We start from the raw sequence: 25,092 nt of genomic DNA, 5'->3' as shown, positions 1-25,092 counted from the left end.
GGAATGAAAGAAAAGTGAGGGTATTATTCAATTTAAAACAAAATCAGACCACACACGGTCGAAGCACGGTCGACCGTGGTGTTAGCCGTGCAGGAATTTTCACACGTACAGAACAGGAGTCTGCGGTCGGGTATACGGTCAGCTGTGATGCTGCCGTGGATTCTTCTGATCACTAATTTCTTCACTTTTTCTTTCTTTGAGTGCGTTTTGACGATTCTTAGGTTCTATAGAATACTTGAGGACAAGTTTTCTTTTCCTAACATTGAATGATTACATCTGTAATGACCCGACCTTTTCGACTTGTATCTGTGCTTATTACTTTCACAAAACTGCGTATTTGTGCGTACTGTGTTGGTTTATATTCTGGGATCATTACTTATGTTGATTACTTTCGTTTATATTTTCTAAACGTGCTATTAAGTACTTAGTTACTTAACTTGATCCTCGAATGCTTTTATGACCGTTAGTGTCACTTGACGTTTTAAACGAGCTATGTACTTTGGTACACGTTTAAATTTTGTCGTAATCGGAATATTATGACTACGTAATACTAATTGTTATTTTCTAATGACAATTCGTTGGTTATTGGATGCTTAATTACGCTTAGTAATTTACTAATGCACACTAGTTAGTCTTGTTGGAGTTTCTACCTTGTTGGACTTGAGCCACCCTACTCTAGCTAATGGACCATTTAATTAGCCCAATTTTTATGGATTAGTGACCCATTAAGATGTAGGACAAAAACCCATTTATAAGAGCCAACATACTAGCATTTTTGTTAACCATTATCACACATGTTGCATGGGATCCTAACAATAAGCACCACATTTAGACCACCACTAACCAAAAAGCAAAAAGGTGTCCCCCTTGTCCCCCATTACAACCTACGGCCACCACCACCCCATTCCCCTATAAATACCAAGCTAATCTCATCCATTTTACACTTGATTTCATTCTCATTTTACACACACTTGATCTCTTATTTTCTCTCTAGTCTTTCTCACTCTAAAAATTGTAAGTTTTAAGTTTTCTTCTTCTTCTTCTTCTTCTTTTTCTCTTCATAGAATCGACATCATCATCATCTTTATAAGATCAAGCTTTTTAGCTTTTTGATTTGTTATATCTTGAAGATTTAAACTTTGATTTGAATCTTTCAAGAACATGAAAGATTCAAGCTTTCTAGCTTTGAATCTCCATTACTTTGTTGGATCTAAGTTTCTAGCTTATGATCCCTTTATTTTGTTAAAAAGATCAAAACTTGTATTTATGATCTTCATGAAACTTGAAGATCTAGCCTTTTGCTTTAAGGATCTTCAAGAACATTAAAGATCCAAGCTTTCTAGCTTAGGGTTTCATTATTTTTTTTAAGATCTAAGCTTTTTAGCTTATGGTCTCATTACTTTTACTAGATCTTAGCTTTCTAGCTTATGGTCTCATTAATCTTGTAAAGATCCAAGCTTTCTAGCTTAGGGTTTCTTAATACTTGAAGATCTAAGCTATTATTGTAGATCTCACTTACTTGGAACCTTTTTATGATCTTTATGGTGATAAAAATCAAGTCTTCATCATCTCATATGATGAAGATGCATAAACTTGTGTCAAAAGGACAAAGGTTGAAGCTTTATTGTGTTTATGCAATAAAGAGACAACCTTGATGTTCAAAACTTGTAGAATGTTAGCTTTTACTCTTAGTTGTGTGTTGATGGTTGAAACTTGGTCAAAGTGATGCTAAAACATCAAAGAGTTGTACACTTGAAGCTTACACGCATCAAGGATGAGAACCGTGATGAGCATCAAGCACCAAGAAACCCACCGGAGCACTTGTTTGCTGTTTTTCGGGGTCTGATCAGACTCCTGGGACTTCTGAAAAATTCATTTTCAAATAGATCGGTTCGAGTATATGACTTTTCATTTAGGACTCGCCTAAATCCGATATACAGTTTAGGATTTATAGCCTTCCGAAAGTCACTACGGCTTTGTAACGACGTGCTGAAAATTCTGACCTACTCGCACTTGAACCGTCACCATGGTCAAACGACATCGAGGTAGGATCTGAAAATTGTACAGCTGTACGAGGACTCACATACGGAGCCTTGGCCAATGACCACGCTTCTTTTCAGTTTGTATAGAGATCGTAGCAGCTGTTCGAAGTTAGCATTTTGTTTCGATCTCTATTCTTGTTGAAAACTTACTTTATCTTTTACGAATGATGATGATGATGATGATGATGATGATGATGATACTTAAACTTAATTCATTCTCTTTTAAACTTCTGGGGACAATATACTGACTTAGTAACCATTGACTTAGGTTGAGGACCTTTTGGTCGACCAACTTACTTGTTTGGACTGACTTACTACTTGCTTACATTTTCGTATCGATTTTACCGCACATTCACTGTGAGTTATAGCTTCCCTTTTTACTTTACTATTTTTGGGACTGAGAATACATGCGCTTTTTATGTTTCACATACTAGACACGAGTACTTAAACTTTATATATGTGTGGGTGACATAACAGCGCAAAGATTCCCCTTAGCTCGGTAACGTTTAGTCATTGGTTTATGAACCGGTGAACGCGAATCTTAGATATGGATCCATAGGATTTGACATCCCCACTCGGGCTAGTCGCGCTAGCATTCAACGGGTGTTTAATACTTCGTAAACAGACGCACTCGCCAAGTGTACTTTTAGGGAGTAATATTACGTTAAGTTAGTTACCGGGTGCCCACGGATAAGCATATACTTTATCATACTGTTTTGAAATGCTGATTGAAGCACTGAAATCTCGTGGTCTACATTACATTACTGATTACAAACAAACTATAGCTCACCAACATTCGTGTTGACCTTTTAAGTGTGTATTTCTCATGTGCTTAGACGTTGTTGCTTCCGCTGTTAGACTTGCTGTCTTGGTGTTATAGACTTGCTCTTACAGACTCGCTGTATTAGACTTTCGCTGCATTAATTAGAGATGTCTCAATCATGGAACTTTTATTTTGCATTCGCAACTTATGTTATTTTGAATAATGGCTTTGTAACGACCTTTGTGTCACGTATCTTTTGTAAAACATTTGAAGTTATCTTTTCATGAATGCAAAAACTCGTTTTAAAACAACATGTAGTATTATACCGTGTAATGGACCTGTTGTTGACAATTCGTACATGATGGTTTTGTACGGGGCGTCACATTTGGTATCAGAGCATTGGTTGTAGGGAATTAGGTTGCATTAGTGTGTCTTGACCGAGTCGAGTAGGATTCACTAGTAGGACTAATCTACAACTTACTCGTTTACTTGTTTCTGCGGAACTGCTGCATGCTACTGCTTACTTTTACTGCTATGTGAACTTGCTGTATGCTACTGCTTATTCTCGCTATTGCATGCTACTATCTACTTTTTGCATGATACTTTGTTTGATACTGTTATTATTTTCATGCTATGTATTACTGTAGACGATCTAGGCTGCTGTAGTTATTATACTTGATTACGTTCTTGCTACATGTCTGCTATTCGCTGTACCAACTTGGAAAATTTTTCTTTCCTAGTTCAGATGTTTTTCTGAACCCGTTTCCCACTCGTCTAATCCTAAGGACTAGTATTTATAGAATTGATATACCTAAACTTTGCTACAACACTATAGGCAGTGTACCTAATCGTAAAGTAGTGTAGTTTTTAGTAAGTCCGGTTCGTTCCACAGGGAGCTAGCCAAGTTTAACGCTATATTTTTTAACAACTATATTTGTGTGTGTATATATATATATATATATATATATATATATATATATATATATATATATATATATATATATATATATATATATATATATATATATATATATATATATATATATATATAAGTAGTAATATTATTATAAAAGGGGGGTTTACCGTTTAATGACCGGTTTGTCGATTTTAAATAAAGCGTAAAGATAAATGACGATAATTAAAATGCGTAAAATAAATAACAATGACGAAATATAAAATTGCGAATAATAAAATGACAGTAATTAAAAGTATGATGAGAAATACAATAAAAGAATTATGCTTATTTAAACTTCCGTAATCATGATGTTTGACGTTTTGATTTTAATTTATTTATCTGGGTTAATTATCCTTTGTCCTGGATTTATTTGATACCTATCTGGTTTTTTTCCATAATAGTCCATCGGTCATAATTATAAAATGCTCGTCAAATTAACCTTATTCTCGAAGTCAAATATTCCAACTAATTTGGGATTCAAACTGTAACAAGGTTGTAATACTTTGTTTAATGATTACACCGGGTTATCGACTGCGTGTAATCTAAGGTTTTATTACTTTGTTAACAATTACACCAATTATCCTTGTATGTAATCCATCCCTGTTTTAATGAGATATGAATATTAATTTACCCACTTGATCAGAATGAATAATCAATTACCCAACCCAGGTAATTAATTAAATGATCGTAAAAGATGTCGTATAAACGTCACTAAATAGGACATACATAATCATTTTAATAATTATTAGATTAACTAATTTGAAGATAGGTTCGACAGGTTCCAATGAGTTGTCGCTCAATTAGACAATACCCCCTATTTATTAATAGTCATAGTCCAATGTCCACAAGTGTAGGTCTTTTGTCCAAACCTTAATTATGGTACAAAATCTAATAACCATGTCTTAATATTTAGTCTAACATCACGATTACTTTGGGTCAAATAAGCATAATAATAACATAGTTACGAGACATTAATTTAAAAAGGAAGAACATAGCTTACAGTGGTGATTAATTGCGTAGCGTTACACGGACAGAGTTCCGACTTAAAACCCGTAAAACATTCCTTACAATAACCCAATTATTATTAAAATTAATTTAAAATTATAATTATAATTAAAATTATAATTATGATTACAGAGGAAGAAGAAGAAGAAGAAAAAGGTGTGTGATATTCGGCCGAAAACTGCGAAATTTATAATTATGTAACAACCCGACTTTTTCTGTTTACTATCGTTAGTTGTTCGTTAAGTATTTAACGGTGGTTACTTAGACTTGTGTGTTTAATTAGAAATTAAATACAAACTTAATAGAGAAATGTTTGAATTAATATGTTATATTAATTTACAATTTATTTCGGATAGCGAAAGAACTAGAAAACGTTACGATTAAGTTTATCGTCTAGAAGACTTTTCAGTTTACGGAACTCAGAAAAACGACACAATAATTATTTTCAATAATTATTGAATTTAAGAAAATTATTTTTAATTTATTATTTATTTCATGAATTAAACTCGGTGATTGCGTTTCAACGACTAGTTAACGTTCCGGAGACCCGGTACGGTTAACGGCAACGAAACGGACCACGCGCGTATAAGTAAATTAGCAAAACGAGCCCAGGACACCCCTGTAGGGCCCCATTCGGCCGAATACCCCATGGGCACCCCTTTTGGACTTTTAATTTCTTATTTGGGCTATGTAATTAATTAGTGGATAAGATTAAGCCCTAAACTAGGATATAAAAGGAAAAGGAAACTTGTAAACCCTCACAATTCACAAAAAGAAGTCGACATATCCCTCCTCCCTCCCCTCTCTTGGCCGTCGGCCTTCACACATACACACACACACACATTCAAAACTCAAAATTAGAAGAAAGCTTGCATACGAACGTTGTTCGAATCGTCGTTCTCTGCGCGATAGTATAAGCAATTTGATTATTTGAGGTATAATTGTTAACCCTAATTTCATTAATTCAGTTTTTTGATCAATTACATGGTGTATTAGAGTCTAGTGCTCAATTAATGGTGTCTAGTATTGCTAATTGTTGGTTGATTGCGAAATTAACGTTGTTTACATGAAAAATGAATTTGTTTATTGATGATCTGATTAAATTGATAAGAGATCTGGTATTGTAATATGTTTAATTAGAAAGATATCAAAAATTTATTAATTTTAGACTCCGATTTTGCGTGATTTCGTTATCGTATGCTCAAGATATGCGTAATCGAAGTTTACGTTAGGGTTTGCATGAAATCCGAATTTTCTGAGTTTCATGCTATGTGTATTAGCTTATGAAAGTTGTGCTACTGTATTCCTTGTGAAAAGTTATGCAATTTAGACTAAAGATTTGCATTAAAAGGTTATGTAATGCTTTCGATATGATAAAACGAAGTTTTGGTTCGTAAAGAATGCTGAAACTGTTTTTAAGTTTACATAAAAATTGCTAGAATGAACTAGGAATTGTTTTAGACTTTGAGCTTCTGTAATATGTTACTTTAGATGTTCCTTTACATGTTTCATTTGTAGGCGAACTTGCGAGAACGTGATTTTCCATGAGATAAATGCTCGTCCAAATGATATGTTCGATTGATGGTCAAAACCTGATGAGTCGGTAATGTTTTGCAAATCTATACGAATTGGCTAAAGAAATGCTTCTGATTATTTTATCACTTAAATTTGGGATGTCTTGAGATGACACCAATTGGCCGTTCGTTAAAATCTACTTTCTATATTTTATGAAAAATGTTTAAAAACTGACGCGCGAGCAGAATTTTCTGTAATGAACCTGAACTTGAGCCTTTCTGATATTGGACTTTTATTTATCGTATTAGGCCCTGGCCAGACTTTTTTGAATCAATTTTAAGTCTAGTTAAGATCTGGAGTTGATCATAATTTTATGAATTACGACGTATGATTTTCGAAGGTTTACTTTAAGATGTGGAAAATGCGATTTACTAAATTACGAGCGATAACATGTTATACGACTTAAGTATGATTCGTTGACTATGTTTGCATGACTTGCTGAGATGTTTGACTTTAGTTGACCTATTTGACTGAGTTGACTTTTGGTTTGACTTTGGTTGACTTTCGTTGACTTGCTTGGATTAGTTGACTTTTACATGTTTGTTGAGTCAGTCTGAGCACTAGGACTTTACGTACACTATGGGTTGACTAAGTTTGACCTATTAGTGTATACTTAAGATGATTTACTTATTTAGGTTGCGTTGTTCAGTCGAGAGTGTTCGGCTACAGTACAGTTTGCTAAGATCTTTACGAGTGTTTTTGCTAAGGTGAGTCTACAGTCCCTACTACATTTTTACAGGGATGAGATGCATGCTTTTTACAAATGTTTTACGTGTTTGGTACAAGTAACTTACCAAGAATATACATATGAGTTCAGATCAAAAATCCCTTAGCTTGATTATATTAGTTACTTTTTAAGCTCGACTTATAGGGACGGTACCGTTAGGTTTGACAAACCTCACCGCAACGTTAAACAGGTGCTTATGTAGTTGTTACACGTACACTTGATCGGTGTATCGCCAGCATAGGGTAAACGAAAGATGTGGGCTCGGCCTACGCAAAGGTTAAAGTTTTATAATCAAGTGCTCATGATAATGTATACTTTTCCTATGATGTTTTCCAAGAAAATCTTGTGGCCTAACTTACGAAATGATTTACTAAACCTGTAGATTCACTCAACGTTTTTCGTTGACGTTTTGCATGTTTCATCTCAGGTACATAGAGCTAGTGCTTCCGCTTTATTTGAAGTTATGTGTTGTTTGCTGCTAGAACTGGACGGCGTCCAGCATGATTTCTATTTTTATTTCAAGAACAAATATTCGCATTTAAACAGTTTTCTCTGATGTTTTGGGTTCATATACTTTAGTCATTGATGTCAAATGTTTCCAGTTACATTTTCTTAAATAAATGACTTGTTCTCATTATTAATGCGAATACTTTTCAGAAACGTCTCATATAGAGGGCGTGACCGCTAAACTGTGGGACCAGGAGTTAATATTCCGTTAGTGGATTCTGACGGAGTATTACATTTGGTATCAGAGCAGATCGGTTACCTAGGACTAGGCTGCATTAGAGAGTCGAACGTTAGGAAAACTGGTGCGTCTAGACTGTAACCGTAGACTCGTTAAGTTGCATGAACCATAATAGATGAAATTGCAATGATTACTTGGTATCTAATATGATATGATTACTAAGTGACTAACTTTGTGTTTTCTTTGAGTGCTAGATGACTTCTTCTAATCCTATCATTCTCACCGACTCTGACACGGAATTCGAGGAAACCGTGCAAGCACAAGGAAACACGATACTCGAGTTTGTGGATGATAATGAATCGGAACCCGAGATGGAGACCGAGCATGAGAATAAGCCTAAGGGAAAGGAACCTGCAGAGGATTCCGGAGAAGAATCGGAACCCGAATCCGAATCCGAACCTGATGTACCCAATTCACCCCAAACACCTTTTGTTAAACCCGATTATGTTAACCCCTATGGACCGAGAGGCCACCGTAGGATCCCGAAAGGACCTGCTCGGCGTAAAACCCATTTTATAGGAGTTTTCGTTATGATAATCAGTCACTTGAGATGTGTCGCCGTTTTCATCCCTGTGATGCTTCTACGTCTACTCCTAAGCCTAGTACCTCCACTGCTGCTACTAATGACAACAACCCAAATGATCTCACCGTGCGAGTTGAAAATTTGGAGAAAATGGTCGAGTACTTGTTGAAGGAACTCCAGAAACGCAAATAGAGATCGCTCGACTAGATTATTCCACGCAATCAAACATTATTTGATTATTACTGTTTATTATATGATGTTCACACTTACATTATTAGTTGTGGCTTTGCTTATGTGGTTTTACTTATGACATGAGGAATATGTTACTTTTACTGGTTATTCATGAATTTTGGAACAAGAAGTTTATTTCTTTAAGTGTTGGCTTACTAATGGCAATTTGTGTTAGTGATAATGTTACTAGTGTACATTGTTCTTACTACTGCTACTACTAAACGTTATGTATCGCTATTAAATATCACTAGTGCTACTAGAATCGCTACGATTTAATATTAGCTACTATGCATCGTTCCATTGCTAGTATATTTTATATGTCGATTTCATTGACACTAACCGAATGTGTTATCTTGACCAGAAAGATAATGCCGCCCAAGCCAGTTTTCCAAGCTGATGTTCGTCGGTGGATTTCCGAAGGAATAACCGAAGCTATGGCAGAACTCCGAAACGGAACTAATAGTAACAATGTGAACGCTACAAATCAGCGAAATCAAGATACGACTAATACTCAAAACAATGGACAAGTAGGGTGTACGTACAAGACTTTCTTGAGTTATGAACCATCCTCATTTAACGGCACCGAAGGTCCAGTTGGTTTGACTCGTTGGTTTGAGAAGCTTGAGTCAGTTTTCCGTATCAATGGTTGTAGAGAGGCGGATAAAAAGAAGTTTGCATCTAGTAAGCTATCTGATGGTGCGTTGATGAAATGTCCCGTTCTTATTGATTAAAAACGTTCCATATTAATTGATTTCATTGCGAGGTTTTGACCTCTATATGAGACGTTTTTCAAAGACTGCATTCATTTTTAAAACAAACCATAACCTTTATTTCATAAATAAAGGTTTAAAAAGCTTTACGTAGATTATCAAATAATGATAATCTAAAATATCCTGTTTACACACGACCATTACATAATGGTTTATAATATAAATATGTTACATCGAAATCAGTTTCTTGAATGCAGTTTTTACACAATATCATACAAACATGGACTCCAAATCTTGTCCTTATTTTAGTATGCAACAGCGAAAGCTCTTAGTATTCACCTGAGAATAAACATGCTTTAAACGTCAACAAAAATGTTGCTGAGTTATAGGTTTAACCTATATATATCAAATCGTAACAATAGACCACAAGATTTCATATTTCAATACACATCCCATACATAGAGATAAAAATCATTCATATGGTGAACACCTGGTAACCGACATTAACAAGATGCATATTTAAGAATATCCCCATCATTCCAGGACACCCTTCGGATATGATATAAATTTCGAAGTACTAAAGCATCCGGTACTTTGGATGGGGTTTGTTAGGCCCAATAGATCTATCTTTAGGATTCGCGTCAATTAGGGTGTCTGTTCCCTAATTCTTAGATTACCAGACTTAATAAAAAGGGGCATATTCGATTTCGATAATTCAACCATAGAATGTAGTTTCACGTACTTGTGTCTATTTTGTAAATCATTTATAAAACCTGCATGTATTCTCATCCCAAAAATATTAGATTTTAAAAGTGGGACTATAACTCACTTTCACAGATTTTTACTTCGTTGGGATGTAAGACTTGGCCACTGGTTGATTCACGAACCTATAACAATATATACATATATATCAAAGTATGTTCAAAATATATTTACAACACTTTTAATATATTTTGATGTTTTAAGTTTATTAAGTCATCTGTCCTCGTTAGTAACCTACAACTAGTTGTCCACAGTTAGATGTACAGAAATAAATTGATAAATATTATCTTGAATCAATCCACGACCCAGTGTATACGTATCTCAGTATTGATCACAACTCAAACTATATATATTTTGGAATCAACCTCAACCCTGTATAGCTAACTCCAACATTCACATATAGAGTGTCTATGGTTGTTCCGAAATATATATAGATGTGTCGACATGATAGGTCGAAACATTGTATACGTGTCTATGGTATCTCAAGATTACATAATATACAATACAATTTGATTAAGTTATGGTTGGAATACATTTCTTACCAATTTTCACGTAGCTAAAATGAGAAAAATTATCCAATCTTGTTTTACCCATAACTTCTTCATTTTAAATCCGTTTTGAGTGAATCAAATTGCTATGGTTTCATATTGAACTCTATTTTATGAATCTAAACAGAAAAAGTATAGGTTTATAGTCGGAAAAATAAGTTACAAGTCGTTTTTGTAAAGGTAGTCATTTCAGTCGAAAGAACGACGTCTAGATGACCATTTTAGAAAACATACTTCCACTTTGAGTTTAACCATAATTTTTGGATATAGTTTCATGTTCATAATAAAAATTATTTTCCCAGAATAACAACTTTTAAATCAAAGTTTATCATAGTTTTTAATTAACTAACCCAAAACAGCCCGCTGTGTTACTACGACGGCGTAAATCCGATTTTACGGTGTTTTTCGTGTTTCGAGGTTTTAAATCATTAAGTTAGCATATCATATAGATATAGAACATGTGTTTAGTTGATTTTAAAAGTCAAGTTAGAAGGATTAACTTTTATTTGCGAACAAGTTTAGAATTAACTAAACTATGTTCTAGTGATTACAAGTTTAAACCTTCGAATAAGATAGCTTTATATGTATGAATTGAATGATGTTATGAACATCATTACTACCTCAAGTTTCTTGGATAAACCTATTGAAAATGAGAAAAATAGATCTAACTTCAAAGGATCCTTGGATGGCTTGAAAGTTCTTGAAGCAGAATCATGACACGAAAACAATTTCAAGTAAGATTTCCACTCGAAATAAGATTGTTATAGTTATAGAAATTGAATTAAAGTTTGAATATGATTATTACCTTGTATTATAAAGATAACCTACTATAAGTAACAAAGGTTTCTTGATCTTGGATGATTACTTGGAATGGATTTAGAAAACTTGGAAGTAAACTTGCAATCTTGGAAGTATTCTTGATTTTATGAAACTAGAACTTTTGGAATTTATGAAGAACACTTAGAACTTGAAGATAGAACTTAAGAGAGATCAATTATATGAAGAAAATTGAAGAATGAGAGTGTTTGTAGGTGTTTTTGGTCGTTGGTGTATCGATTAGATATAAAGGATATGTAATTTTATTTTCATGTAAATAAGTCATGAATGATTACTCATATTTTTGTAATTTTATGAGATATTTCATGCTAGTTTCCAAATGATGGTTCCCACATGTGTTAGGTGACTCACATGGGCTGCTAAGAGCTGATCATTGGAGTGTATATACCAATAGTACAAACATCTAAAAGCTGTGTATTGTACGAGTACGAATACGGGTGCATATGAGTAGAATTGTTGATGAAACTGAATGAGGATGTAATTGTAAGCATTTTTGTTAAGTAGAAGTATTTTGATAAGTGTCTTGAAGTCTTTCAAAAGTGTATGAATACATATTAAAAAACTACATGTATATACATTTTAACTGAGTCGTTAAGTCATCGTTAGTCGTTACATGTAAATGTTGTTTTGAAACCTTTAGGTTAACGATCATGTTGAATGTTGTTAACCCATTGTTTATTATAACAAATGAGATGTTAAATTGTTATATTATCATGATATTATGATATATAATATATCTTAGTATGATATATATACAGTTAAATGTCGTTACAACGATAATCGTTACATATATGTCTCGTTTCGAAATCATTAAGTTAGTAGTGTTATTTTTACATATGTATTTCATTGTTAATACACTTAATAATATATTTACTTATCATTTAACATAATTAACCAAGTGTATCAATATCTTAATATGATTCATATGTACCTAGTAATACGTTGTTATAACGATAATCGTTATATATATCGTTTTCGAGTTTCTTAAATTAATAGTCTCATTTTTATGTATATAACTCATTGTTAAAATACCTAATGAGATACATACTTATAATAAAATCATGTTAACTATTTATATAACCATATATATGTCATCGTATAGTTTTTTACAAGTTTTAACGTTCGTGAATCACCAGTCAACTTGGGTGGTCAATTGTCTATATGAAACCTATTTCAATTAATCAAGTCTTAACAAGTTTGATTGCTTAACATATTGGAAACACTTAATCATGTAAATAACAATTTCATTTAATATATATAAACATGGAAAAGTTCGGGTCACTACAGTACCTACCCGTTAAATAAATTTCGTCCCGAAATTTTAAGCAGTTGAAGGTGTTGACGTATCTTCTGGAAATAAATGCGGGTATTTCTTCTTCATCTGATCTTCATGCTCCCAGGTGAACTCGGGTCCTCTACGAGCATTCCATCGAACTTAACAATCGGTATCTTGTTTTGTTTAAGTCTCTTAACCTCACGATCCATTATTTCGACGGGTTCTTCAATGAATTGAAGTTTTTCATTGATTTGGATTTCGTCTAACGGAATAGTGAGATCTTCTTTAGCAAAACATTTCTTCAAATTTGAGACGTGGAAAGTGTTATGTACAGCCGCGAGTTGTTGAGGTAGCTCCAGTTGGTAAGCTACTGGTCCGACACAATCTATAATCTTGAATGGTCCAATGTACCTTGGATTTAGTTTCCCCCGTTTACCAAATCGAACAACGCCTTTCCAAGGTGAAACCTTAAGCATGACCATTTCTCCAATTTCAAACTCTATATATTTTCTTTTACTGTCCGCGTAGCTCTTTTGTCGACTCTGGGCGGTTTTCAATCTTTGTTGAATTTGGATGATTTTCTCGGTAGTTTCTTGTATTATCTCCGGACCCGTAATCTATCTATCCCCCACTTCACTCCAACAAATCGGAGACCTGCACTTTCTACCATAAAGTGCTTCAAACAGCGCCATCTCAATGCTTGAATGGTAGCTGTTTTTGTAGAAAAATTCTGCTAACGGTAGATGTCGATCCCAACTGTTTCCGAAATTAATAACACAAGCTCGTAGCATATCTTCAAGCGTTTGTATCATCCTTTCACTCTGCCCATCAGTTTGTGGATGATACGCAGTACTCATGTCTAGACGAGTTCCCAATGCTTGTTGTAATGTCTGCCAGAATCTTGAAATAAATCTGCCATCCCTATCAGAGATAATAGAGATTGGTATTTCATGTCTGGAGACGACTTCCTTCAAATACAGTCGTGCTAACTTCTCCATCTTGTCATCTTCTCTTATTGGCAGGAAGTGTGCTGACTTGGTGAGACGATCAACTATTACCAAAATAGTATCATAACCACTTGCAGTCCTTGGCAATTTAGTAATGAAATCTATGGTAATGTTTTCCCATTTCCATTCCGGGATTTCAGGTTGTTGTAGTAGACCTGATGGTTTCTGATGTTCAGCTTTGACCTTAGAACACGTCAAATATTCTCCTACATATTTAGCAATATCGGCTTTCATACCTGGCCACCAAAAATGTTTCTTAAGATCCTTGTACATCTTCCCCGTTCCAGGATGTATTAAGTATCTGGTTTTATGAGCTTCTCTAAGTACCATTTCTCTCATATCTCCAAATTTTGGTACCCAAATTCTTTCAGCCCTATACCGGGTTCCGTCTTCCCGAATATTAAGATGCTTCTCCGATCCTTTAGGTATTTCATCCTTTAAATTTCCCTCTTTTAAAACTCCTTGTTGCGCCTCCTTTATTTGAGTAGTAAGGTTAGTGTGAATCATTATATTCATAGATTTTACTCGAATGGGTTCTCTGTCCTTTCTGCTCAAGGCGTCGGCTACCACATTTGCCTTCCCCGGGTGGTAACGAATCTCAAAGTCGTAATCATTCAACAATTCAATCCACCTACGCTGCCTCATATTCAGTTGTTTCTGATTAAATATGTGTTGAAGACTTTTGTGGTCGGTATATATAATACTTTTGACCCCATATAAGTAGTGCCTCCAAGTCTTTAATGCAAAAACAACCGCGCCTAATTCCAAATCATGCGTCGTATAATTTTGCTCGTGAATCTTCAATTGTCTAAACGCATAAGCAATCACCTTCGTCCGTTGCATTAATAAACAACCGAGACCTTGCTTTGATGCGTCACAATAAATCACAAAATCATCATTCCCTTCAGGCAATGACAATATAGGTGCCGTAGTTAGCTTTTTCTTCAATAATTAAAATGCCTTCTCTTGTTCATCCTTCCATTCAAATTTCTTCCCTTTATGCGTTAATGCAGTCAAGGGTTTTGCTATTTTGGAAAAGTCTTAGATGAACCTTCTGTAGTAACCAGCTAGTCCTAAAAACTGGCGTATGTGTTTCGGAGTTTTCGAGGTTTCCCACTTTTTAACAGTTTCTATCTTTGCCGGATCCACCTTAATACCTTCTTTGTTCACTATGTGACCGAGGAATTGAACTTCTTCCAACCAAAATGCACACTTTGAAAACTTAGCGTACAGTTTTTCTTTCCTCAATACTTCTAGCACTTTTCTCAAATGTTCTTCGTGCTCTTGATCATTCTTTGAGTAAATAAGTATGTCATCGATGAAAACAATGACAAACTTATCAAGATATGGCCCACACACTCAGTTCATAAGGTCCATGAACACAGCTGGCGCGTTAGTCAATCCAAACGGCATAACCATAAACTCGTAATGACCATAACGCGTCCTAAAAGCAGTTTTTGGAATATCATCCTCCTTTACTCGCATTTGATGATATCCAGAACGTAAATCGATCTTCGAATAAACCGACGAGCCTTGTAGTTGATCAAATAAGTCATCAATTCTCGGCAGTGGATAACGGTTTTTGATGGTAAGTTTGTTCAACTCTCTGTAGTCAATACACAACCTAAATGTACCATCCTTCTTCTTGACAAACAAAACAGGAGCTCCCCATGGTGATGTGCTTGGTCGAATGAAACCACGTTCTAATAGTTCTTGTAGTTGGCTTTGCAGTTCTTTCATCTCACTGGGTGCGAGTCTATAAGGAGCACGAGCTATTGGTGCAGCTCCTGGTACAAGATCTATTTGAAATTCAACAGATCGATGTGGAGGTAGTCCCGGTAATTCTTTCAGAAATACATCGGGAAATTCTTTTGCGACGGGAACATCATTGATGCTCTTTTCTTCAGTTTGTACTTTCTCAATGTGTGCTAGAACAGCATAGCAACCTTTTCTTATTAGTTTTTGTGCCTTCAAATTACTAATAAGATGTAGCTTCATGTTGCCCTTTTCTCCGTACACCATTAAGGGTTCTCCTTCTTCTCGTACAATGCGAATTGCATTTTTATAACATACGATCTCTGCTTTCACCTTCTTCAGCCAGCCCATGCCAACTATTACATCAAAACTCCCTAACTCTACTGGTATCAAATCAATCTTAAATATTTCGCTACCCAGTTTAATTTCTCGATTCCAGCATATATTATCTGCTGAAATTAATTTACCGTTTGCTAATTCGAGTAAAAATTTACTATCCAACGGCGTCAATGGACAACTTAATTTAGCACAAAAATCTCTACTCATATAGCTTCTATCCGCACCCGAATCAAATAAAACGTAAGAAGATTTATTGTCAATAAGAAACGTACCCGTAACAAGCTCCGGGTCTTCCTGTGCCTCTGCCGCATTAATATTGAAAACTCTTCCGCGGCCTTGTCCATTCGTGTTCTCCTGGTTTGGGCAATTTCTAATAATGTGGCCCGGTTTTCCACATTTATAACAAACTACATTGGCATAACTTGCTCCGACACTACTTGCTCCGCCATTACTCGTTCCGACACCATTTGTTCCTTTCGTTCTGTTAACCCCTGGTCCGTAGACCTCACACTTCGCCGCGCTATGACCATTTCTTTTACACTTATTGCAAAATTTGGTGCAGAACCCCAAGTGGTACTTTTCACACCTTTGGCATAGCTGCTTCTGATTGTTGTTGTTGTTGTTGCGGTTGTTATTGTTGTTGGGATGATTGTTGTAGTTACTGCTGTTGTTGTTGTTGTTGTTGTTGTTGTTGTTGTTGTTGGGCCATTTGTTGTAGTTGCGATTGATGTTGCGATTGTTGGGATAATTGTTGCGATTATTATTGTAATAGCTATTGTTGTTGTATTGGTGATTCTTATCACCGTTTTCCTCCCACTTTCTTTTGACTTGCTTCACATTGGCCTCTTCAGCCATCTGTTCTTTAATTCTTTCCTCAATCTGGTTCACAAGTTTGTGAGCCATTCTACATGCCTGTTGTATGGAGGTGGGCTCGTGTGAACTTATATCTTCTTGGATTCTTTCCGGTAATCCTTTCACAAACGCGTCGATCTTCTCTTCCTCATCTTCGAATGCTCCCGGACACAATAGGCACAATTCTGTGAATCGTCTTTCGTACGTGGTAATATCAAATCCTTGGTTTCGTAACCCTCTAAGTTCTGTCTTGAGCTTATTGACCTCGGTTCTGGGACGGTACTTCTCGTTCATCAAGTGCTTGAATGCTGACCACAGTAGTGCGTACGCATCATCTTGTCCCACTTGCTCTAGATAGGTATTCCACCATGTTAATGCAGAACCTGTGAAGGTATGCGTAGCGTACTTCACTTTGTCCTCTTTAGTACACTTACTTATGGCAAACACCGATTCGACCTTCTCAGTCCACCGTTTCAATCTGATCGGTCCTTCGGTTCCATCAAATTCCAAAGGTTTGCAGGCAGTGAATTCTTTGTAGGTGCATCCTACACGATTTCCTGTACTGCTAGATCCAAGGTTATTGTTGGTATGTAGCGCAGCCTGTACTGCGGCTATGTTTGAAGCTAGAAAAGTACGGAATTCCTCTTCATTCATATTCACGGTGTGTTGAGTAGTCGGTGCGATTTCCTTCAAAATAGTCAAATGGAACAAGTTAATCATACAGAATATTAAGAGTATTTAATAGTATTTCGTAGCATAATATGAACTCATTTATAAAAGCTTTTTCTTCATATTAGCGTTTTATAAGTTTAAATTCGGGTAGTACCTACCCGGTAAGTTCATACTTAGTAGCTAATATACAATTCAACTACTATAATTCTATATGAAAAACTGATTATAATAATATTTCGCGTTCAAACTTTTATACAATATTTTACAAACTTACAATACCGCTTATTTTACATAAAGCATGAAATATAGCACACAATAACTTTGATACAAGATAGTTGTGAAGATAATTCTAGCTAGTACACAAGTCGTTCGGCAAAGGAAATAAAGACACGTAATTCATACGTCCAGAAACAAGTCATGCATTCTGGTTTTACTAGGACTACTTCCCATCCTTGGTCTTGTGGAACATAACCGTTATGGCCGTTGATAAGACAGCGTGTTGTAACGTCGTCAAAGGGACGAGGGTTACGTAATGACCAACAGTCTCGTAATAACCTAATAACCTCATTTCTTACCCCAATTACCGACTCCGTCACTTGTGGGAATGTTTTGTTTAATAGTTGTAGCCCGATGTTCTTTTTCTCACTTTGGTGAGAAGCGAACATTACTAACCCGTAAACATAGCATGCTTCTTTATGTTGCATGTTAGCCGCTTTTTCTAAATCATGAAGTCTTATATTCGGATACATTGAGTCAAAATAATTTCTTAACCCGTTGCGTAAAATAGCATTTGGGTTCCCCGCAATATATGCGTCAAAGTAAACACATCGTAACTTATGGGTTTCCCAATGTGATATCCCCCATCTTTCAAACGAAAGTCTCTTATAAACCAAGACATTCTTGGAACGTTCTTCGAATGTCTTACAAACTGATTTCGCCGTAAATAGTTGTGCCAAAGAATTCTGACCGACTCTAGACAAGATTTCATCAATCATGTCTCCGGGTAGGTCTCTTAAAATATTGGGTTGTCTATCCATTTTGTGTTTTTATACTATAAAATAGACAAGAGTTAGATTCATAAAAAAAAATACTTATTAATACAAGCAATTTTTACATATATCATAAAGCATAAGCACACTATATTACATATATTACACCACACCAATACAACTATCTTATTCCGACTCGCTCATTTCTTCTTCTTTGGTTTTGGTTCGTTTTGCCAAGTTTCTAGGGATATATGATGTTCCCCTAATACGAGCTGTCATTTTCCACAACGGTTTAGAAAAACCTGGTGGTTTAGAGGTTCCCGGGTCATTGTTACAACTTAAGGGCTTCGGGGGTTGACAATACATATAAAGTTCATCGGGGTTGGAATTAGATTTCTCTATTTTTATGCCCTTTCCCTTATTATTTTCTTTTGCCTTTTTAAATTCAGTTGGGGTAATTTCTATAACATCATCTGAATTCTCATCGGAATCCGATTCATCGGAGAATTGGTAATCCTCCCAATATTTTGCTTCCTTGGCGGAAACACCATTGACCATAATTAACCTTGGTCGGTTGGTTGAGGATTTTCTTTTACTTAACCGTTTTATTATTTCCCCCACCGGTTCTATTTCCTCCTCCGGTTCCTCCTCTTCCGGTTCTGATTCTTCTTCCGGATCTTCTTCGGGAACTTGTGAATCAGTCCAATATATATTCGACTCTTCGTTATTATTAGGTGAGTCAATGGAATTTGTGCTAGAGGTAGACATCTATCACACAATATCAAACATGTTAAGAGATTAATATATCACATAATATATACATGTTAATAATATATAGTTTCCAACAAAAATGTTAAGCAATCATTTTTAAAGAAAACACGGTCGAAGTCCAGACTCACTAATGCATCCTAACAAACTCGATAAGACACACTAATGCAAATTTTCTGGTTCTCTAAGACCAACGCTCGGATACCAACTGAAATGTCCCGTTCTTATTGATTAAAAACGTTCCATATTAATTGATTTCGTTGCGAGGTTTTGACCTCTATATGAGACATTTTTCAAAGACTGCATTCATTTTTAAAACAAACCATAACCTTTATTTCATAAATAAAGGTTTAAAAAGCTTTACGTAGATTATCAAATAATGATAATCTAAAATATCCTGTTTACACACGACCATTACATAATGGTTTACAATACAAATATGTTACATCGAAATCAGTTTCTTGAATGCAGTTTTTACACAATATCATACAAACATGGACTCCAAATCTTTTCCTTATTTTAGTATGCAACAGCGGAAGCTCTTAGTATTCACCTGAGAATAAACATGCTTTAAACGTCAATAAAAATGTTGGTGAGTTATAGGTTTAACCTATATATATCAAATCGTAACAATAGACCACAAGATTTCATATTTCAATACACATCCCATACATAGAGATAAAAATTATTCATATGGTGAACACCTGGTAACCGACATTAACAAGATGCATATTTAAGAATATCCCCATCATTCTGGGACACCCTTCAGATATGATATAAATTTCGAAGTACTAAAGCATCCGGTACTTTGGATGGGGTTTGTTAGGCCCAATAGATCTATCTTTAGGATTCGCGTCAATTAGGGTGTCTGTTCCCTAATTCTTAGATTACCAGACTTAATAAAAAGGGGCATATTCGATTTCGATAATTCAACCATAGAATGTAGTTTCACGTACTTGTGTCTATTTTGTAAATCATTTATAAAACCTGCATGTATTCTCATCCCAAAAATATTAGATTTTAAAAGTGGGACTATAACTCACTTTCACATATTTTTACTTCGTCGGGAAGTAAGACTTGGCCACTGGTTGATTCACGAACCTATAACAATATATACATATATATCAAAGTATGTTCAAAATATATTTACAACACTTTTAATATATTTTGATGTTTTAAGTTTATTAAGTCAGCTGTCCTCGTTAGTAACCTACAACTAGTTGTCCACAGTTAGATGTACAGAAATAAATCGATAAATATTATCTTGAATCAATCCACGACCCAGTGTATACGTATCTCAGTATTGATCACAACTCAAACTATATATATTTTGGAATCAACCTCAACCCTGTATAGCTAACTCCAACATTCACATATAGAGTGTCTATGGTTGTTCCAAAATATATATAGATGTGTCGACATGATAGGTCGAAACATTGTATACGTGTCTATGGTATCTCAAGATTACATAATATACAATACAAGTTGATTAAGTTATGGTTGGAATAGATTTGTTACCAATTTTCACGTAGCTAAAATGAGAAAAATTATCCAATCTTGTTTTACCCATAACTTCTTCATTTTAAATCCGTTTTGAGTGAATCAAATTGCTATGGTTTCATATTGAACTCTATTTTATGAATCTAAACAGAAAAAGTATAGTTTTATAGTCGGAAAAATAAGTTACAAGTCGTTTTTGTAAAGATAGTCATTTCAGTCGAAAGAACGACGTCTAGATGACCATTTTAGAAAACATACTTCCACTTTGAGTTTAACCATAATTTTTGGATATAGTTTCATGTTCATAATAAAAATTATTTTCCCAGAATAACAACTTTTAAATCAAAGTTTATCATAGTTTTTAATTAACTAACCCAAAACAGCCCGCAGTGTTACTATGACGGCGTAAATCCGATTTTACGGTGTTTTTCGTGTTTCCGGGTTTTAAATCATTAAGTTAGCATATCATATAGATATATAAAATGTGTTTAGTTGATTTTAAGAGTCAAGTTAGAAGGGTTAACTTTTATTTGCGAACAAGTTTAGAATTAACTAAACTATGTTCTAGTGATTACAAGTTTAAACCTTCGAATAAGATAGCTTTATATGTATGAATTGAATGATGTTATGAACATCATTACTACCTCAAGTTCCTTGGATAAACCTACTGGAAATGAGAAAAATAGATCTAGCTTCAAAGGATCCTTGGATGGCTTGAAAGTTCTTGAAGCAGAATCATGACACGAAAACAATTTCAAGTAAGATTTCCACTCGAAATAAGATTGTTATACTTATAGAAATTGAATTAAAGTTTGAATATGATTATTACCTTGTATTAGAAAGATAACCTACTATAAGTAACAAAGGTTTCTTGATCTTGGATGATTACTTGGAATGGATTTAGAAAACTTGGAAGTAAACTTGCAATCTTGGAAGTATTCTTGATTTTATGAAACTAGAACTTTTGGAATTTATGAAGAACACTTAGAACTTGAAGATAGAACTTGAGAGAGATCAATTAGATGAAGAAAATTGAAGAATGAGAGTGTTTGTAGGTGTTTTTGGTCGTTGGTGTATGGATTAGATATAAAGGATACGTAATTTTGTTTTCATGTAAATAAGTCATGAATGATTACTCATATTTTTGTAATTTTATGAGATATTTCATGCTAGTTGCCAAATGATGGTTCCCACATGTATTAGGTGACTCACATGGGCTGTTAAGAGCTGATCATTAGAGTGTATATACCAATAGTACATACATCTAAAAGCTGCGTACTGTACGAGTACGAATACGGGTGCATACGAGTAGAATTGTTGATGAAACTGAACGAGGATGTAATTGTAAGCATTTTTGTTAAGTAGAAGTATTTTGATAAGTGTCTTGAAGTCTTTCAAAAGTGTATGAATACATATTAAAACACTACATGTATATACATTTTAACTGAGTCATTAAGTCATCGTTAGTCGTTACATGTAAATGTTATTTTGAAACCTTTAGGTTAACGATCTTGTTGAATGTTGTTAACCCATTGTTTATTATAACACATGAGATGATAAATTGTTATATTATCATGATATTATGATATATAATATATCTTATTATGATATATATACAGTTAAATGTCGTTACAACGATAATCGTTACATATATGTCTCGTTTCGAAATCATTAAGTTAGTAGTCTTATTTTTACATATGTATTTCATTGTTAATACACTTAATAATATATTTACTTATCATTTAACATAATTAACCAAGTGTATCAATATCTTAATATGATTCATATGTACCTAGTAATACGTTGTTATAACGATAATCGTTATATATATCGTTTTCTAGTTTCTTAAATTAATAGTCTCATTTTTATGTATATAACTCATGGTTAAAATACCTAATGAGATACATACTTATAATAAAATCATGTTAACTATATATATAACCATATATATGTCATCGTATAGTTTTTTACAAGTTTTAACGTTCGTGAATCACCGGTCAACTTGGGTGGTCAATTGTCTATATGAAACCTATTTCAATTAATCAAGTCTTAACAAGTTTGATTGCTTAACATGTTGGAAACACTTAATCATGTAAATAACAATTTCATTTAATATATATATAAACATGGAAAAGTTCGGGTTACTACAGTTGACATGGTGGAATACCTATGCAAACTCATTAGGTATGGATCAAGCATTTGAGACCTCATGGGAGGATTTGAAACGACGAATGATCGCAGAGTATTGTCCCTACGCCGAAAATGTTAAGATGGAGCGAGAACTCCAAAACCTGAAGCTAGTGGGTACTGATTTGACTAGTTACAATAAGAGATTCTTTGAACTTGCCCTTATGTGTCCACATATGGTTACTCTCTAACGTCGCAAGATCACTCTTTATGCGAAAGGTTTGACCGAGAAGATTCAAAGTAGTGTAACTTCTTCGAAGCCGAGAACTATACAAGAAGCTGTTGAGATGGCTAGTGAGTTAATCGATCAGGCCGAACAGCGAGGAAAGACTCCTGCCTCAAATGAGACTAAAACTCATGATAACAAGAGGAAATGGAATAATAACAATAACTCAGGGAAGAATTACAATCAGCAGCCCTTTAAGAAACAAGATACTGCTAAGAGTAATGCTGCAATCCCAAATTCTAATTCTGGTTATAAGGAAAAGTTCCCATTGTGTGCTAAGTGTAATAGGCATCATCCGGGGGATTGTTTGAAAAAGTGTGATAAGTGTAAGAGGAATGGACATTTGGCTGCCGAGTGTAGGACTGGTACAAATATGTGTTATGGGTGTGGAAAAGAAGGTCATTTCCGGAAGGATTGCCCAACTGCTAGTAAGACTAATGAACCTGCAAGAGGAAGGGCTTTCAACATTAACTCTAGTGAAGCTCGTGATGATCCTAAGCTAGTCACAGGTACGTTTCTTCTCGATAATGAACATGTTTATGTACTTTTTGATTCCGGAGCTGATAGAAGCTTTGTGTCTAGAGATTTTTGCCATAATCTTAAAAATGTTGTATCGTCATTAGAAAATTTATATTCTATAAAACTAGGAAATGGTAATCTAATGAGTGCGGATAAGGTTTACCGTGATTGTACTTTGACTTTGGCTGGAATGTCATTTAAGATAGATGTGATACCTATTAAGCTAGGAAGTTTCAACCTTGTGGTTGGAATGGATTGGTTAGCCGAGAATAGAGCCGACATTATCTGTCATCAGAAAGCGATTCGTATTCCTGTTGTTGAAGGTGAACCTTTAATGGTGTATGGAGAGCGAAGCAATACGCCGTTACATTTTATTAATTGTTTGAAGGTGCAAAAACACATGAGGTAGGGTTGTCTTGCTATGTTAGTTCATGTAAGAAAAACTGAATCTGAAGGCAAGAAACTCGAAGATGTGGCCATTGTTAGAGAATTTCCCGATGTTTTTCCAGATGAGTTACCCGGATTACCTCCGCATAGAGACGTAGAGTTCCAGATTAATTTAGTTCCCGGAGCAGCACCAGTAGCGCGTGCGCCGTATAGACTTGCACTACCCGAATTACAAGAATTGTCTAGTCAACTGCAAGAGCTTTTAGATAAAGGATTCATTCGACCGAGCTCATCACCGTGGGGAGCTCCAGTACTGTTTGTGAAGAAGAAGGATGGATCTATGAGACTCTGTATTGATTATAGAGAGTTGAATAAGTTGACTATCAAGAATAGATATCCGTTGCTGAGGATTGATGACTTGTTTGATCAATTGCAAGGATCTGGATGTTATTCTAAGATCGATCTAAGATCAGGTTATCATCAAATGATGGTGAAGGAATCAGATATACCAAAGGCAGCGTTTAGGACACGCTATGGTCATCATGAATTTACAGTAATGCCGTTTAGATTGACGAAGATAAGTTTGTTATAGTATTTATCGATGATATATTGGTATATTCTAAAAGTGAGAAAGAACATGAACAACATCTCCGTTTGTTATTAGAGATGCTCAGGAAGGAGCAGTTATACGCGAAGTTTTCAAAATGTGACTTTTGGTTGCGAGAAGTGCAATTCTTGGGTCATATTGTAGGTGTCAATGGTATTCAAGTTGATCCTGCAAAGATAGAGACAGTGAAGAAATGGGAGACTCGATACGACAATTTTTAGGTCTTGCTGGTTACTATAGGAGATTCATTGAGGGATTTTCTACTATTGCTCGACCGTTAACAGCTTTGACTCACAAGGGTAAGAAGTATGAGTGGACAGAATTGCATGAAGCTGCATTTCAGTTGTTAAAGGAGAAGTTAACGACTGCGCCGATTTTGTCTTTACCCGAAGGAACCGAGGATTTAGTAGTTTACTGCGATGCTTCACCGCAAGGTTATGGTTGTGTGTTAATGCAACGTACGAAAGTGATTGAATATGCATCCCGACAATTGAAGATACAAGAATTGAATTATACGACTCATGATCTAGAAATTGGTGCAGTAGTTTTTGCATTGAAGATGTGGAGACACTATTTGTATGGTAC

General features: G+C 35.0%; 1 protein-coding gene across 1 annotated transcript in view; it reads left to right on the top strand.

The window, feature by feature from the left end:
- The first annotated feature begins 8,853 nt into the window (after positions 1-8,853).
- Positions 8,854-25,092, top strand: part of LOC139846760 (putative aldehyde oxidase Art an 7) — a 57,299-nt gene continuing 41,060 nt past the window's right edge. Inside the window, exon 1 of the mRNA XM_071836274.1 lies at positions 8,854-9,262. Coding sequence (XP_071692375.1) covers positions 8,854-9,262 — 409 coding nt within the window. The remainder of the gene's footprint in view (positions 9,263-25,092) is intronic.

Source organism: Rutidosis leptorrhynchoides, chromosome 1, assembly GCF_046630445.1.
Source record: "Rutidosis leptorrhynchoides isolate AG116_Rl617_1_P2 chromosome 1, CSIRO_AGI_Rlap_v1, whole genome shotgun sequence".
In the NCBI taxonomy this organism is placed as follows: domain Eukaryota; kingdom Viridiplantae; phylum Streptophyta; class Magnoliopsida; order Asterales; family Asteraceae; genus Rutidosis; species Rutidosis leptorrhynchoides.
Note: the sequence above shows the minus strand (reverse complement) of the source record. Positions and strands in the feature narration are given on the sequence as shown.